The sequence below is a fragment of the Aspergillus brunneoviolaceus genome, assembly GCF_003184695.1.
Source record: "Aspergillus brunneoviolaceus CBS 621.78 unplaced genomic scaffold BO95scaffold_48, whole genome shotgun sequence".
NCBI classification, from domain to species: domain Eukaryota; kingdom Fungi; phylum Ascomycota; class Eurotiomycetes; order Eurotiales; family Aspergillaceae; genus Aspergillus; species Aspergillus brunneoviolaceus.
Window position 1 is genome coordinate 118,777 of NW_020290778.1, and position 17,343 is coordinate 136,119.

The following is a 17,343-nucleotide window of genomic DNA, read 5'->3' on the forward strand; positions in this document are numbered from 1 at the left end:
AAAGGGGAGCGAAGAGAGAAGAAAGGAAGAAAGAGGGAAAGAAACGAAAGAGAGAAGCGGGTAGAGTTTAGTTAAGAAGGTGGATAAAACTACAAAGTGAGGAGGAGGAGGACGACGATGATGATGAGGAAGAATAGGGAAGAAAGAAAGAGTTGTAGTAGGGTAGAGTGGTGTTGGTGGTGGAAGAAGAAGAAGAGAGGAGGACCAGACCACACGCAGTATTGGATGGGGCAGTCTACGACACAAGACAGGCACTTTCAGAAGAAACCCGCTCTGTAGGAAGTGCGCAGTGACTTGAGTGCCAGCTGCAGTGGTGACTGACTAACTGACTAACTGACTGATTGACTCTACCCGTACTAGGACTCTGGGAGTGTCTAGCGTGGTTGGATAAGAAGTAGCTTAGCAGAAAATGGATTTTTTTGAGTTAAAGGGCCATTTTTTTTTCAATCCACGCCAGCAGCGAGGGCGAAGCGTCGTCAGCCTTGAGCTCCTCGCCCCAATCAGGGCCCCGCGCCAGCACCGCAAGCCGCGTGTGTCCCTCCCCGAAACAGTTAACTGAACCATGGCCAAGACCCTCTTTGCTTCCGTCCGCATCTTTTGGGAGGGTTGGCAATACTGCCACGCATCCTCATCGTAGGTATCGTAGGGAAGGGTATGCTCTCGCTGCAAATTATTCTCCTTTTACTACCAATACCCCCTGTGGCAATAAGCCCTTGGCACAACCACTCCCACTGCCACCCTTCCTCCACTAATATTACCCCTACCAGTCGTCCTCTCGTCGCAGCAGCAACAGCAGCAGCAGCAGCAGAACTGCTGAAGCCATTGCCATCCTTTGCTTGATTGTTGATGCTTTTACGGGGTGCTTGCGAAATTGGATGTCTTGGCTCCACTCATTGCTTGCGATGCCTACATCGCATGGAACATTGGCAACAATTTAGTCTTTTGATGGGGTACAAAACCACTTGCTGATGCTTCTTTCCCAAAGCTTGGCTCTCTGCTCGCTTCTCCATTACTACAAGGAAGAGGGATTTTCTCTTCTTCACAAGACACGTCCACGCAAGCCTCCGATCACTGCTATACCTTGGATTCCGAAGGGCTTCATCATCCTCCTTGGGCGGCGAGACAAATGATTGCGACCATATGAGTATCTGGAAATTTTTTTTCTCCTCTCGTCGACGCGTCTGAACAAAATCTCCTAACAAGGCAATCCTCGAGCGCGACCGACCGCACTCCGGGTCCGCGCCATGGAGGATCTCGTTCGACGTCAGCCTGCCCGTCTTACGCGGCTCTCTGACCAACAGGCTAAAAAATGTCACCATCGGTCACTCTGTCATGCTTAGTGACCGTGCACAACGCACGTAGTGTCCACTTCATCTCCAGGCTACCGGATCAGCGATTTTTCTCTCCTTGCCCTCATCCTCCCTTCCTCCGAGAACGCATTTTCTAAAGCTTCAAGTAAGGGCATTTCGGAGAAAATGACAGCCTAATCGAAGAGCTTCATCGATCTCCGTCCCCAACTAGGCAATTAATTATCCATCGCGGCTTCAACCGCATAGCCTTACGAGTATACTGGACCCATAGTCGGAATTGCACCCACTCAGACTATTTGCTCCGCTGACGAAGCAGTGGATATCCCATCGGATTTAGAGATCGAGCTTCCTTGCTGGAAAAGAGTAACGATTCTGGGCAAATAGGACGAGATGCGAAAATAATGTAACAGGCTAACGAATTGAACGTAGGAAGCAAGGTGACTATATGCTAACTAACTGAGGTCTTTTCTGCTGAACGGGGTCCCGAAACGGCAGTATTCAACTTCCAAGCTTTTGGTCAGTCTCCGCTAGGTGCTTCCGACATGATATCTAGTGCAGAGGATCCAGGTCGTCAATCCACGATGCCTCCTATAAGGACCAACCACGATGCTGGCCGGGATAGACTTAAGCCGGCCGATGGTCATGGTGATCCTGATCAATGTGAATCGAGGTCGAGGCCCTCTCCTCTATGCCTTACATGCCCTCATAGACCCCTAAGTCCGAGTTCCGACATGCATTGCGAAGCCCATGCAGGTCTCCTTCAGTCCGACCGACTCGAAACGGGCCCTGTCGCTCGGGTCAAAATCCTGATGATTGCTCATGGGTTCACCAGGCGACGAATCCTCTGGCGTTGACGTATGCCATGTGATACACACACAACGACTATCAGGGCTGATCGTACGTATACATATGTGTACTAGACCCCCTCTCCTGGAAAGCGTCTTTCTTGAGTGAGCGCTGCACAGATAAGACGTGCACCCTATCCAGCACAAGCACTACGCGGCACCTGCAATATTGCAACAGCTATCCCCACAGACGGACAGACAGGATTTTCATGTACGCGACGCAAGACATTGATAAGTTGATAGACATCCGTCTCGCCACCTCCTCCTTTCCTTCCCAGAGAAGATCCTGGGATGAATAAGACCTTTGCATCATGATTGACATGGAACATTCAGGGAACACGGCGAAACCCAATTTCCCCGGAGAGAGAGAAAAGAGCGCTGAGCAACATGGTCGCACGGCCCGACCAAGCCGACAGCCGTACAGACCGACAGATTGAAGGTGCAGGAACCCCTCCAGGCTCCATGCCTCAGCCTCCCTTTCCCTTTTCCCTTTTCTCTGGACCAACTCGATATGGAAGCAATTTCAAACCGCCCGGCGTTACAGGATTACGGTATCCTTCCTAATCGGGACGGATTGGTGGCGGAGACGCGCAAGCGTCCGTCTTGGCATAGCAACAAGATCTGGCTGGAGGTCCGAGGGAACTTTGGGAGAGCCTGAAGCCTGGAGGAAAGACCCCATCCCGCTAAGCCCCTTCGGTGAGTCTCTCCCAAGGTGCCTGTCAACCACAAATCTGCCCTAGACCCTGGCGGGGCCTGGCCAAGGGGAGGTTTAAAAATAATGGGAGAACTTGGCCCTACAATTGGGAATCTTGTTGGTGAAAATGACTCGCAATCCCATTGAGACCCGGGGAAGAAAAACAAGACGTGTCGAGATCTGGCTATCCTCTGCCTCTTCGGATTTTTGACTTTTTGGTGGTCCCTGATCCTGCCATCCATGAAGAAAGGGGGTAGATCCCTCTACGGAGTAGGTTAGAAGTGTCTCTGATGCCGAATGCCAATGGTTCAACAGCACAAGAAAGAAAGAAGAGAGACCTTGAGTAGGGGTCCATGGTGGCCAGACCCTGGAGGAAAATCAGCGGCAAATATTTCCCCTGATCAAAAGCATCGCATCATACCGTAGGTTGACCTCTTTTCATTCGTTTGTCTGGCCCAACAGGAGACTCCGAACCTTATACTCTGTCTGTTCTTCTGTTTTTTTTTTTCGAGATTGTAGCAAGATTAAGCGACAACACGTTGATGAGTTAACCGTACAACTGAAGATTCCCAGGTTTTGTGCCTCTACCCTTCATCCTCTCCTTCCATATTAAAATACCGTAGATATATATAATTTGTACTCTATGTCCGTTGCTAATATTAGCGACAACACCTGAGAACGGAGAAGAGAGAGAGAGAGAGAGAGAAAACGGGATCTTCAACGGGACTAGTTCCAACCTCCCCCTCAGAGTTAATCTTGGCTTTTTTTTTTCTTCTTTTCCCATGACTCGTGATTACGTATGTCTGGGTTAGTCATCCTTCCCCCGGGCGGCCGATCACGAGAATTGGGTGATGAAACCTTCGAGACCCTTTTTTCTTCGAAGCACGTGAGGTGAGATGAAGATGAGGGGTCGGGACCAAACCCGGTGCTGCAAGTTGAAACGGCCCCCCTTCGGAATTACCCTGTTGGGATCATCCCGAGGTCGTCGTCCACGGTTTCTCATCTACTTCTGCGATGGAGGAGTGAAAGAAGAGGGTAGGTTATGAGTCCTCAGCTTTTTACAATATACAATATATATATCTTAAAAAGGTTCTCCAGTGATGGATTGCTTGATATGATTCTCTCCTCAGTCTCAATAGCTGAGGACAGTTGTAAAAAAGTTGTGGATGGGGTTGTTATCAACGACTCAGGATCATTAAATGTTTCCTCGTACATACTATCATGCTACAGTATGTGCACAACACGATCCGCAAGGATATCTGAGTGGTGCATGCGTTGAGTAGTTTACTGTAAGTGCAAGCAAGTTCTAGACCCTGTCTTAGGGCGCGGATCTAAGCTCATACGATCCAGCAGATACTGTTGTGTTGTTCGGCGATATGTCATCGTGAAGTCATGGTGAGGTGTTAATGTGTACTGCACTACACGATCATGGGCTTGGTTTACTTAAATTAAGTGGTGATTTTCTGGTTGATACTACCTGTTGTTATAGGAGTGGTAATAGTAAGGCGTGATATACCGTCGACGGCATGGTTGTGTAATATCCTTATAGTAAGGCTTGATAATCGAGAAGGTAGGAGGTAGGGGTACTGTGTGTTTCGGGCTGCGGTTGCTGAGCTTGATTGAGCTTGAGCTGGATCGTTGCTCTACCTACCTATGTGGGGGTGGGTGAGGTGGGTGTGGATTCGAAGGCCGGGGCCCATGGGCGTGGGCAGGGGGCGAGCTTAGATGTACTGTTCATTGTAATGTGTTGACGTTGATGGATGACGTATTTGTTGAAGTGATGGTGTAGTCCCTGATGATTCAGCGATAAGAGGTCGACTCAGATAGAAGGGATAGGCATCTACACGTTGGATGTGGAGGATCCAAGCTTGATTGGGTGGACTTGATTTGTTGATTAGGCATTTGTACTCGTACTCATACCTGAGGTAGGTGGCATGCCACATGTCGGTGTTCCAGATTCTTTATTGTTCTTCAATTGTTCCTGTCCTATATTCGATGCTATATCATGTGCTTTGCAAAGGTGAGAGGCTGTTGCTGCTAAATCTATCAAACATAATCGTGAAATGCTCACTCGTGCGCCGGAGTCGTATCAAAATTGAATTGCATGCCAGGGGTTAACCGAAGAAGAAACGAAACAAAAGGGTAGATAGGCCAATAGACAATAGATATTGATCAAGCATCCGGGTTTGCAGCCGAGAGCTTGGACAATTCGGCGACGAAAGACTTGCCCCAGAATGCACTACATCAGTGTGGAACAACAGTCAGTACTCTGGTTCTCCTCCATGCGTGGCGCGGGAAGGCAAGGGAAGGGAAGAAGGAGACAGGGCGGGAAGATCGCCCGTCTCTGCATGCAATGCAGGAAGAAAGGGGGGAGGGGCCACGTAAGCTTACCTCGTGTACTTGGTAATGTACTTGTAGAGCTTCTCAAACTTCTGCGCACGCAGATCGTCGGTCATTGAGACCGCTTCGTGGTATGCGTTGGCCAGCTCCTCCGTGTTCCACGGGTTGACGACGATACTTCCGTTAAGACTTTGCGCGGCACCCGCGAACTCGGACAGAATCAACACGCCCTTGCGCTTCTGCTGGGTCGCGACATACTCGAACGAAACGAGATTCATTCCGTCGCGGGTCGACGACACCACACACGCGTCCGAGGCGGCGTACAGCGCGATGAGTTCGTCAAAACTCACCGACTTGTGCATGAAGTGGATGGGCATGTAATCCACCGTTCCTGTGATTCCGTGAGTTAGTCCAGTTGCGCTATCCAGACACGTTCGGTCACTGGACTGGGGTAAAATGACTTACCGAATTTGCCGTTGATTCTTCCGACTAGCTCGTTAACCACCGCCCGCAGGTTCTGATATTCTTCGACATCCTGACGACTCGGGACGGCGACCTGCACCAGAACGACCTTGCCCACCCATTCCGGGTGCTGGGACAGGAAGACCTCCAAGGCATGCAGCTTCTGGGGGATACCTTTGATATAGTCCAGGCGGTCGACACTGACCATCAGCTTGGTACCCTCAAACTTGCTTTCCAAGCTGGCGATCCGGTTTTGCACCTTGGGACTTTTGAGACCCTCGGTAAATTTTTCGGGATCAATGCCAATGGGGAATGCCCCGACAGCGACCGACCTGTCCTTGAATTCCACGCTGCTCGGAGTGGTGACCAATCCCCTACGGCGGCCGGTTAGCGTGCGACAGACGGGACCTCCGAGTGGGAAGAAAAAGATGGTGACCTACAGGATATGCGAGCAACAGCTCAAGAAATGACGCGCATAGTCGTAGGTGTGGAATCCGATCAAATCACACTGCAGCACGCCGCGCAAGAGCTGACTCCGCACGGGCAGGATGCGGTAAATCTCGCTACTGGGGAAGGGGGTATGCAGGAAGAATCCGATTCGGATATTCTTCTTGCCCAACTCGTGAAGCTCCTCGCGGAGATATTCCGGTAGGAGCATGAGGTGGTAGTCGTGGACCCAAACCAAGTCCCCGTCGCGAGCCTCGCGCGCGATGGTCCGAGCGAAGAGCCGGTTCGCCTCACGATAGGCATCCCACGCCGCTTCGTCGAACACGATTTCACCGGGGTGGTAGTGTAGCAGTGGCCAAAGAATAGAGTCTGACAGCTCACATTAGTCATGGCGACCCATTGGAGGGGGGAAAGTGGGAAGTGGGAAGTGGGAGGGGAGGCGCCTGTTGCTAGGTGCCATGTGGCTATCGCGGAAGCTGGGAAATATGCAGGCGCATATCAGATGCGGGCAAAATGCCCAGGGAGGGGCAGAAGGAGCAGCAGCAGCAGCAGCAGTAGCAGCCACCGCCGCAGCAGGAGGAGCAGCAGCAGCAGAAGAAGAGGGGTAGGTTAAGGCGCGGGGCGGGTGATTAGGGCAGCGACTCACTGGAAAAGCCATTGTAGTGACGATCCGCCAATTTGTCGTCCATGAAGACTGGAGTCGCATTGAACTCATCCGACAGTCGCGCAGTCACTGATTCAATCTCATCCTCAGGTACTTCCAGTCCGGGCCAGCCATACCACTGGAAAGTCGTCGCCTTGGAGAGTCCACTCAATCCTGTCACCAATCCTCCCGAAGACATGGAAAATTCATACTTCCCTCCTGCCGATCGTCGAATGGTGATCGGAATCCGATTCGAGACGATCAACAGGCGGGAATCGCCCTGTGAAGAATTGTCGCTGGCCATGACAGCTGACACTCAATGTGGTTCAGGTAAATGAGATTGAGAATTGGAGAGAAGCTAGGAAAGCTCAGAGATGTTGTGCCCCGCTTTTCTTCTGTTCTGATCGAATCTGGAGGGAGCTTGGATGGGAATGGGAAAAAAGAAAACAAGAGGGAAGTCAATTGGGGTCTAGCGATAGGAAGGAGAAATTGGAAGAGTAATATAATGCGATGGAGAGAGAGAGAGAGAGAGAGAGCGCGCGCGCGCGAGAGATGGAGAGAGGGGAGAGGAGACGGAAGAAAAGGTGGTGATGACTTTCTGGCTTCGTATCGGTGAAGGGAGGGAGAAAGATCGGGGAGCGAAAGGGCGAAACCCAGATAAAGATCAGGAACAGGGCTTGGAAGAGGATTAAAGTGGTAATTTTGGTTTCCCTGGTGTACACACTACACAACAATCAGGAAGAGCTCCACTTCCTTCTTAAGTGATGGCTGGCAAAAGAATAATAATAGTGTGTAGACTATTGTTGGGTTGGTTATTACTTCACCACCGCCTCATCGAGCCCCTCCATATGGGGGATTAGAGTATTGTACTGTAGGTTAGTTAGTCGTGGACTACTTTCTGTTTACCTAGTATTGATCTTGCTTGTCCGCCTTTTTCTCCCCCCCTATCATCTGCCCCTCCTTTCTCTCTTTCTTTCTCTCTATCTATTTTCTTATCAAGTACCTACCAGCATCTTCAACCCCCTTGTTGCGACCCATTCCTACTTTTCCCGTGCAGTTCCTTCTTGCTGAACCAACCCTCGAATCCATGTGCAAAGGGTGCGACTGTGAGTGGTAAGAAGGGGTGATGCCAACCTTGACCAAGATTGACCAAACCGGGCACGCGGTGGTGGTCGAACTGTCTCGAACCGTCGCCCAAACGCCGCGGGTGGATCAGTTGCGGATCCCACGGGAACCTCAACGTCATTGTTCTCATTGGTCTTTGCCCGTTTCTATACTTCCCTGGTCTCAGCTCTTTGTTTCTTCCTCCAGCCTAAGCTAGGGAATAGTCGAACTGATTATCTGCAGACCGTGCTGCAGGCAAGTTTTACTCCCCGTCTAGTGCCTCCTATCCCGATCTAGCTAGATCGGTGGGATTCTTTGATATTCAATTGATGCTATGAGCTTGTGATCTGATAGTTTTCAATTGTGATGGTTGTTTTATTTTTTTTCCCCTTCCAGCCTTGAAACCAAAAAGAAAAATAAAATCACTCAATGGGCTAGAATCTTCCTGTTTTTCCCCTCCCGGGCTTCCTTTTCCCCTCTTTTTCTTTTGATTCTTCGCCCCTCCCCCTCCTTCTGCCTTCTTCTGGAGTGCCTCCGTGCACAGCTCATCTCTGCCCAAGGCCACCACACATAAGCCAAAGAAGGAAATTGGAGAAATACAGATCCCAAGAAATTAAATGGAAATGGGAAAAAAAGAAGAAGGAAAAAAAAACCTGCCCAAACCCCTCCTTCACGCACGAAAAGGCCAGAATGTTCCTGTCTAGTAGGAATTGATGCCTTGCATGTGCTCCGTTCCCCGCGGGTTTTGACAGGTGCCCTGGTCCTGGGCCAATCAATGCCCATCAATCATGGACGTCACCACTGACTGCTTCTTCCTTCTCTTCCTTCTGCGCATGGCTCGGGTGTCTAACTCTCTCTCTCTCTTTTGCATCCACCCGGGATTTTCAGGGTCATCCATTCTCTTCTTTCATCCTCGTGTGACTTAAAGACCTAACCATTGTCCTCTTTTCTCGCTTGGATCCGTATTTCAACTCTATTATCTATCCTCAGCTACCTCTCCCTCCACTCCACTACCCTCTGCAGCCTTAAAACATCCCTAGGTCCGAGTCTTGTCGCTGCAGCACCCTTCCTCCTTATTATTCTTTCCTACCCATCACGGACTCTTTGACTCTCTGATTTGCTCCACTGCTCCACTATTCTTTTCAGCCTTCTGGTCCCCGCTGATCCTGGATCCCTCCCTGCTGTCTGCAAGACATCCATTTGGTGTCACAAAGACCTTCTAGAAAACACCTCTTGCTCCAAGACACATACACACACTGTCGCAATGACGGTCTTCATTGCTTCACTGTACGTCAATGCCTTTTTTCTTCTTCCTCTCTACCTGGTCCGTTGCACCCTACTAACCCTGAATAGCTTCCTTCCGTACACCATCAACTTCCAAGCTACCGAGCTGAGATATGCTCGTCGCAAATCATCCAGCAGCTCCTCTCAAGGAGAAGGGAAGATTGTAGGACGCTTGGCTGATACCAATCGGAAACGCCATTCGAAGAGCATCAGTCTATACACACCTGGGGCAACCACTGAGGATGAGAAGATCTTCAAGCCATACATCTCCCGGTCTGCCGGAGAGATCCCGGCTGCAGATGACCCCAATGGTCCCGGCCCTAGTGAGCCTCGCACGGTCTCTTGGGGCCAGAGCCGGAAGTTCAACCAGCCACGCTCCAAGGCTTCTTTATACCCGGAGCCATCTATCCTTAGTCGTCCTGAGATCGACGAACTAGACAATCCGCCGTATCTTGATGCTCCCTTGGATGCAATCAGCTCCGAGGAAGAGCATGGCAGCCCGCGGGCCCTTCTTTCGGAGATGGATTGGGTGGTCAAAGCAGCAGAGCAGGGCAATGGTGGCCTACGCAATGCTATCAATGCTGCCGAGGAAGCCGGTATGCTGACAGACAAAATGTGGGTGGGGACCTTGGGCATGCCCACCGACTCGTTAAAGGACGAGACTCGGGCTAGTATCTCCGAGGCCCTCGAAGATGAGTTCGAGTCCTTGACGGTTTTCGTCAATGACAGCGAGTTCGAGGGCCATTACACTCACTTTTGCCGTGCCGTCCTCTGGCCTGCCTTCCACTATCAGATGCAAGAAAGTCCTCGACACACAGAGTATGATGATTATTCCTGGAAGCAGTATGTGAGGGTCAACGAGGCCTTCGCGGACAAGATTGCTGCCTACTGGCGTCCAGGGGATAGCATTTGGATCCATGACTACCACCTTCTGCTTCTCCCATCCATGCTCCGCGAGAGACTACCGAATGCAGAGATCGGGTTCTTCATGCACACTGCCTTCCCATCTTCTGAGATTTTCCGGTGCCTCAATGCTCGAGATGCGCTGCTTCATGGTCTATTGGGCGCCGACCTCGTCGGGTTCCAGACGGAGGAATATTGCTACCATTTCCTCCAGTCATGCATTCGTCTGCTCGGCTTGGAGGTGTCCGTCGATGGTGTCCAGCTGGAAAAAAGATTTGTCAACGTGAGAAACATGCCGATTGGAGTCGATCCGAAAGCCCTCGATCTGCTCCGCAGGTCAACCGAGGTCAAGGACTGGATCGCCAATATCAGTTCTCGGTACAAGGGAAAGCACTTGATTGTTGCTCGAGACAGGCTGGATGCTCCCGGCGGTATTAAGCACAAGCTAATGGCTTATGAGCTGTTCCTGAAGCAATATCCCAAGTGGAGAGACAAGGTATGTTGACATACTTGACGTCTACGCGACGCAGGGACTAGGTTCTAACTTCAGCAGGTCGTCCTTGTTCAAATCGCTTCGGCCTCTGAATTACCTGAGTTAGAGGCGCAAGTCTCGAAGATAGCCATGCGCATCAACTCGGTCTACTCAAGTTTGACTCATCAGCCACTGGTTTTCCTCCGCCAAGACATCAGTTACTCTCAGTTCTTGGCTCTCATGAGTGTGGCTGAGATCTTCATGGTCACTAGTCTGAGAGAAGGTATGAACCTCAGTAGTCACGATTACATCCACTGCCAAGATGGAATCTTGACCGGGCAGCGCCATGGCTCCCTCATCCTGAGTGAGTTTACTGGAAGTGCGTCGATCTTTAACGGCCACGAACTCATGGTCAATCCATGGGATTACAAGGAGGTTGCCGACACAATCAACAGAGCCTTTGAGATGACCGCGGAGCAGAAACAGCGCAACTGGGAGTTTCTGCTAGAAAAGATGACTCCTCACACCGCTCTTGCCTGGTTCAACTCGTTCCAGGCCTCACTGACCAAAGCCCACAGCGCACAATTATCCCGTGAACTCAGCCAGGTAAAACCTCTTTCGCTCGATGCCGTGAAAGGCGCGTACGACGAGTCCACCGTGCGACTGTTCTTCTTGGAGATTGAGGGCATAGTCGCCTCCAGCCATGGAGGGCCTACTAACTTGGTTCCTCTACTCCAGCGCTTACTTGAGGATCCAAAGAACTTGGTATACGTGACCAGCAGCAAGAGTCCCGAACAGCTCGAAATCCTGCTCGAGCCGCTCTCCACCAAAGTTGGAATCATTGCTGAGAACGGCTGTTTTGTGCGACAGATTGGAAATTTCGACTGGGTGACACTTGTAGACATGGAGAAGGCCAAAGATTGGCGAAATGGCATTCGCAAGGTGATCCAATATTACCACGAGCGAGTTGAAGGAAGTGTGATGGAGGAAGGCCGTTGCTTGCTAAATTTCTGGTATCACGACGCGCTTGACCCCGAGGCGGCCGCCCGCCAGGCTTCTGGCCTTGCCGATCAGATCAACGGCACTCGCGGTAGCGAAGCCATCCGCGTGGTCCTCACCGAGGGCGCAGTGAGTGTTGAACCTTTGGACATGACGAAAGCCAAAGCGGCCGATTCCGTCTTGCAGCATCTGGACCAAATCCCGGACTTTTTGTTTGTGGCGGGCGGAGCCCGCGGCGACGAAGCCCTGTTCCGGTGGGCGAATCGCCTTCAGACTGACGAGAAAAACCCCAGTGTCACCACGCTCACCGTGGGTACTCATGCCACAGAAGCGCGAGCCGTTCCGCCCAAGGGATTGGGCATTGTTGACATTGTAGATGCGCTGGTCTTCTCTCTTCCCGAGGGCCACCTTGATGGACATCCTGACGGTCTCGCCGCCGATGCCCCAGCCCCAGTCCAGGCTGAACAAGGAGAGGACGAGCAGACAAACAGACACGCTCCAGCCACCCCTCCTGTCTTCAATGGACATGAGGCAAACGGGTACTCCACCCCTCCTATGTCTCCGACTCCGGACTGGCATCTCGTGGAACACTCGCCTACATTAAATGGTGTGAATGGAGCGACACACCCATTATGACCTTGATGCCTACTGATACGCATCCACTTCTGGGAGCTCACTAACGACTATCCTTATCCTCCCGTCTACTTACCTCTTTCACCTCTTTATGCAGCCTTCTTCTTTCTTATACCTTGATTCGAGGAACACCTTGTAGCACCTCCTTGACATGACGTTACGTGACCTAACGTGTGACATGACCTAAGATTACCCTCAACCCTCTGTCACTACCACCAATACCCTTCTCGGTTGTCCTTTTCCTCCACCTCTTGTCTTTTTTTTATTCCATTCTTCTTGATCAGGGATGTGACATATCACGGCGAATGGACACACTCGATGATAATCATAAGATTTTTCAGAATATGATGATGTTGATGGATTGGCTAGAATGCACTAACTTCCTTAATTGATTTATGAAGACTTTGGTAGTCGACAGTTAGATTGTGACCATGCAAATGATGATCTTTCTTGACCTCGTACCCAGCCTTTAGAAATTAAGATGTAAAGATGGAATAGCCGTGCAGATACTCCACCATAGTACCAGACAGGTTGCTCCGATGATGCCTGCACCCATGAAAACCACCCAGTACAAAATGAACGGGCTGGTACAGGTCCCCCCCCTCTCCATCGGATGTCTGGCTGCTGTACAGTACCTTCAACTCAGCAACAGACTTCCTTTCCTCTCCACATCCCACCTCCCCGACCCTCCGCACTGGACAGATATACATAAGATGTACCGTACATACATACATACATACATAATACATACAAGTAACGGATTAGTCCACCACCACCGCCGCCGCCGCATGGACCCTATCTCCCCGGTACTACAAACCACAACAAAAGACAGAAGACAGAAGACAAGACCAAACTCACCCAGTCAACCCCGTTGCCCGTTGTGTGTCGATCTATCCACGGGTACATCTAAGCTGGACAGGAATTTTTTTCACTTTCCTGAGCCGGGAGCTGACGGTGACGGCGTTGGTACGGGTAGATGGCGATGTGTATTTCAATCACACCATGTTCGGCAGGCGAGGGGGCGGGGGGGGGGGGCGCAACTGTGGCCACACACACACACACACACACAGGTTCAGCTAAGGGTACATGCATCTTGGGGGTGATGTGATGTTATTGCTCAGCTGTTGGCGGTGGTCGATGGGCGATGTTGACGGAATGATTCCCGGTCAACCCCCGCGTTTGGTTTGCGCGTCGGGTCACCAGGTTTACTGCACGGTCGATGGGGTGCGCGGGAGGGGGAGAAGGGGACGGGGTGGGGGTTAGGAGTTTGTTGAGAGGGAGGAAGGACATCGGTAACTCGGGTGATGTGCTTGATGACTGGGGTTCTCAGCGGGGAAATGGAAGAAATAAGACTGGAGTTCGAAGTATTTACACATATCCACATTCGAGCTGATGGGATAATAACTAATACTAATCGTAGGTCCGTTTGCGTGCGGGGGTACTGGTACTAGATGATAACAATGGGAAGCAAAGAAGAGTAGGAGGGGTTGTGCGGAGAAAGGAAGTCAGGGAGGAGGGGGGGGGGGCGAAACAAGAACAAAAACAGAATACCGTACAATAATGCGCCGGAAGGGGGGAACAATGATGCATGTATGCCTTGCCTTGTCTGGCTGACTGACTGAATGACTCAACTCGGACTTCGAAACTCTACCGGAAATCCTTCCTAGTAAACAAACACTGTGGGAAAATAGATCACTAGCTCATGGAAATGCGAATAGGAGAATAGGAGGTTGACACGTGAATTCATGGATCTCGCCTGGAAGATAGATAATATGTCGTGGCGAGTCAGGATCGCTCCGAATCTCGCCTGGAAGGGTGGCGGTGGTGGGTGGTAGAAGAAGACGGGAGGTAACGGGATGGAAGAAGTTACGCTTTGGTCACGGAGGGAATAGGAAATAACAAGAACATCATGAATAAGATACTTGTCAGATGGCATGATTAACCTCCAACATCCGTAGTACTATGTGACTCCTTTTTCACAGAGGTATGCTCGGTGCCTGCTGATATGAGCGTCGGCGCGACTCGTCGCTTCTTCGGTGGTTGGACGGGCGGAGCCGCGCTCGGGTCTCTGTCTTCCTCCTTTTCCGATTCACTGACCCGTTTGCCTAGCACACTGGCGCTGACATTGCTTGTCCCACTTTGCGAGGCCACAGGCATAGGGGTCTGTGGCGGCGTCGTGAGCGGAAGTGTCGGAGGCTGGGATGAGTGAGTCGCCGTCACCAGGGGGACTGATCCGAGAGTCGGTGTCGGGTTGTTGACCACCGTCCCTGGCGTTTGTTGGCTACCAGACTGGGTCGTGACCGATGACACCGAATTAGATCGAGCAGGGCTTGCAGGGGGTGCTTGGCTCGCATTGGCTTGGGGGCCTGGACTTGGTTTCGCTGTCGTCGGCGTAGGGAGCGGAACATTATTGGCCGATAACACAGCGGCTGCGTTCTGATGAGCCGCTGATGCTGGTGCAGTGTATGGTTGGCCTAACTCGCCCGGCGAGAATGCAAGCGTAGAACAAAATCCGTCGGACGAACTCATCATCAAGGTCAAGCCATCATTCGACCTGTCCAAAGTTAGTCCAGCTGAATCAAGTCGTCGAGTGTCCGTCATCATTACTTACCAGGTCAGATCGGTGAAAGTAGCAAAGTGCAGATTGCTAACGACGCAAATTGGCGTCTGCTGCTGGGTGTCATACACCAGGACTCCGTCCTGGGTGGCTACCGCATACACGATTCGGTAGGGCAGTGTGAACACGGGAGCAGGGCTTTGGCTCGCAGAGGGACTGTCCCGCTCCGTCGCCTTGGTACCGGTGTTGTTCTTCACCAAATCGTTGGCGGCAAGCGTGGACGATGGAGGCTCCATTGACGCGCCATCCTTGGCGGAACTCACCACCGGATCGGGGAGCGAAGAGAACGACTCTTCGATGGACGAGGTGTCTAAGGTGATATGGCGAGCAGGCTGAGGAGTCTGCCGAAGGGTATAGAAAATTGGAGAGCACTTGACCGCAACAGATGGTTTCTTATGGCCTGGGAGATGAGAGATGGGTGGCTTGTTGAACCCGGCGCGGGTATAGATGTAAACGGTATTGATGATCTCGTCCGTTGTTTTCGAGGAGTCGGTCGCTGACACATGCGACGTCTTGTACTGCCCGGCCGGGGTGAATAGCAAGCTTCCATCAGGAGCAAAGGTTAACCTCCGGAAAAATGAGGTGAAGGTCTCATTTGCATAGATGTTGGCATTCTTGACTCCGAGCCCACCCAATAAACCGGGTGATGGTACCTCGAGCGGTTTGACAGCTGGTAACGGCAGTGATGGCGCTGGAGATGCTGAACGACGGATGGAAGGAGAGGACCCGAATGAGGATCGGCGACTATGCGACACGGGGGGAGGGTCCATCGGCAAGTTGGAGGTCATTGGTGTACCTGGAGTGGACGGAGCGGGAGAAGCAATGGCGGCCGAGCTGGTCGGTGCGGGTTGAGAGCGAATCGATAGATCCGGCGGCGCAGGACTGCTCGACGAGATGCGTTTCGCGGGGAGATCCATCTTGAGGAACTTCCCATGGGAAGTGGGGGTAAATTGGCCGTCTTTGGTTTTCAAGCTGTAGATGTGGACCGAGCGGTCGGATGATTGTGTTGCAACAAATTCATTCAGCGGATCCCAGGCCACACCCTGGACGTAGTGCGAGTGCTCAGCAATCTGGCGCACCATTTGGCCTGTCATTCATACAGTCAGCAGTCCAATTCCGTGTGCAACCCACAAACTGAACTCACCCGTTTGAGCGTTATAGATCCGAGCAATATTGTCCATACTGCCCGTGATAATGAAAACCCCGTCGGGCGACCACGCGAGATCATAGATCTCTGCCCCGGAAGAACGGCACATATGCTTCACTCGCCAGGTTTCCTTGTCGTCCGAGCGGTCTTCACCTAAGCCCGGTTGTGATTGCAATTCCGACGGTACCCAGAGTAAGACATTGCCGTCATCCCCGGCAGATGCCAGCATCTCGCCTAAATGAGATTCGAGGAGACACAATCAGCACAGGAAACGACATCGACAGATTGGATCGAGCGTTGCTGCCTACCTTTGGGGCTGAAACGGACGACATTCACAGCTTGGGTATGTTTGACCAGCGTGCTCAGGTAGGACACCTTCCGTTCCTCTCCGGTTGATTCCACTTTCCATAGCTGTGGTTGTGTTATGTTGTCAGACACGGTGTACAGAGTGCCCTCGACGGGGAGTCACGAGGAGGGATGAGGGAGGGCAAAGCGAGTTCGAGAGGGGGGATCGTACTCGGACGTTATTGTCACTAGAGAGCGGAGACAAGCATCAGCAACCTGAATGACAGACCAAAGAAGGGCAAAGGGAGAGATCAGACGAACTCACTTTCCAGCAGTGGCTAAGCGACCCTTACCATTGGGGTCGAAATGTACCGAGTAAATAGGAGCATTGTCATCGTGCCACGAGATGAGCAACGGGGTGGCCTTCATGATGAGCACGGATGCTCAATTGGGGGCACCCGTTGAGAGATTTGGGGGGGGGGGGGGTGAGGAGATTGAGGCCCAGGACGACTATATATTGCGGATATAGATGGGGTGGAAGATTGATTGTATCCAGTAGTAGTATGAGGGGTGGGGTGGGGGAAGCTGAAGCAGCAGCAGCAATGAGGAGAATTGTTAGGGCGTGAGAGAGAGAAGCGCGGAGGGAGAGTTGCGGGCGAGGAAATTCAATGCAAACAAGCTGTCGGGAAGTACAGTACTTGCAGCAGCAGCAGCAGCCTCTCGGAGGGATTTAAAGAGGTATGCAATCAGAAGAATGAAAGAAGGGGGGTGGAGAGGGAGGGGAAAGAGAAAGAGGAAGCAAAGAGGAGGTCGGATTATTAGACAAGATCAAGAATCTAGTAATTCTAACACTAACACAGTCAGTCAATGATCCGATTTGACGGAGCGAAAAGTGCAGCAGACGAGAGTGGTGTAGTGTACGAAGTAGTGTAGTGTAGTAAAGTAAGTAGTGTAGTGTGAGAGAGCGAGAAAAGCGGAAGTAGTTGTCCGTTGCAGTGGCAGTGGAAGTTAACTGATTGCAGGTTCCAATCAGTGGTCAGTTCAGTGGTGATGTCGTTCATCCCAGCATCCCATCATGGATCATCGATCCTTTTTCTCTCCCTCGTGTCGCGCCCGGCGAATGACAATCCCCGCGTCCGTCAGCTTCGCGTTCGCCTG

The 17,343-nt window shown here is 51.7% G+C and overlaps 4 protein-coding genes across 4 annotated transcripts; 1 reads left to right on the forward strand and 3 right to left on the reverse strand.

Moving 5' to 3' along the window:
* Nucleotides 1–5,021: 5,021 nt before the first annotated feature.
* BO95DRAFT_465357 (glycosyltransferase family 20 protein) lies at nucleotides 5,022–7,045 on the reverse strand (the record flags this gene model as incomplete). Its single annotated transcript, XM_025589135.1, has 5 exons — nucleotides 5,022–5,088; nucleotides 5,241–5,580; nucleotides 5,655–6,025; nucleotides 6,092–6,467; nucleotides 6,745–7,045. 5 exons carry the CDS (start codon nucleotides 7,043–7,045, stop codon nucleotides 5,022–5,024), a joined length of 1,455 nt encoding a protein of 484 aa, XP_025440538.1.
* Nucleotides 7,046–8,835: 1,790 nt separating this feature from the next.
* BO95DRAFT_189688 (trehalose-6-phosphate synthase) lies at nucleotides 8,836–12,407 on the forward strand. Its single transcript, XM_025580941.1, has 4 exons — nucleotides 8,836–8,934; nucleotides 9,002–9,132; nucleotides 9,199–10,528; nucleotides 10,586–12,407. Exons 2-4 carry the CDS (start codon nucleotides 9,110–9,112, stop codon nucleotides 12,137–12,139), a joined length of 2,907 nt encoding a protein of 968 aa, XP_025440539.1. The 5' UTR covers nucleotides 8,836–8,934; nucleotides 9,002–9,109; the 3' UTR covers nucleotides 12,140–12,407.
* A 754-nt stretch (nucleotides 12,408–13,161) lies between these two features.
* Nucleotides 13,162–13,620, reverse strand: BO95DRAFT_444589 (uncharacterized protein). Its single transcript, XM_025586915.1, has 2 exons — nucleotides 13,509–13,620; nucleotides 13,162–13,453 (listed from the first exon to the last, which is right to left on the reverse strand). The coding sequence occupies exons 1-2, from the start codon at nucleotides 13,510–13,512 to the stop codon at nucleotides 13,254–13,256; spliced, it is 204 nt and encodes a 67-aa protein (XP_025440540.1). The 5' UTR covers nucleotides 13,513–13,620; the 3' UTR covers nucleotides 13,162–13,253.
* A 37-nt stretch (nucleotides 13,621–13,657) lies between these two features.
* BO95DRAFT_444590 (putative chromatin assembly factor 1 subunit B) lies at nucleotides 13,658–16,663 on the reverse strand. Its single transcript, XM_025586916.1, has 6 exons — nucleotides 16,511–16,663; nucleotides 16,418–16,433; nucleotides 16,209–16,311; nucleotides 15,898–16,134; nucleotides 14,748–15,840; nucleotides 13,658–14,690 (listed from the first exon to the last, which is right to left on the reverse strand). Exons 1-6 carry the CDS (start codon nucleotides 16,612–16,614, stop codon nucleotides 14,075–14,077), a joined length of 2,169 nt encoding a protein of 722 aa, XP_025440541.1. The 5' UTR covers nucleotides 16,615–16,663; the 3' UTR covers nucleotides 13,658–14,074.
* Nucleotides 16,664–17,343: the final 680 nt, after the last annotated feature.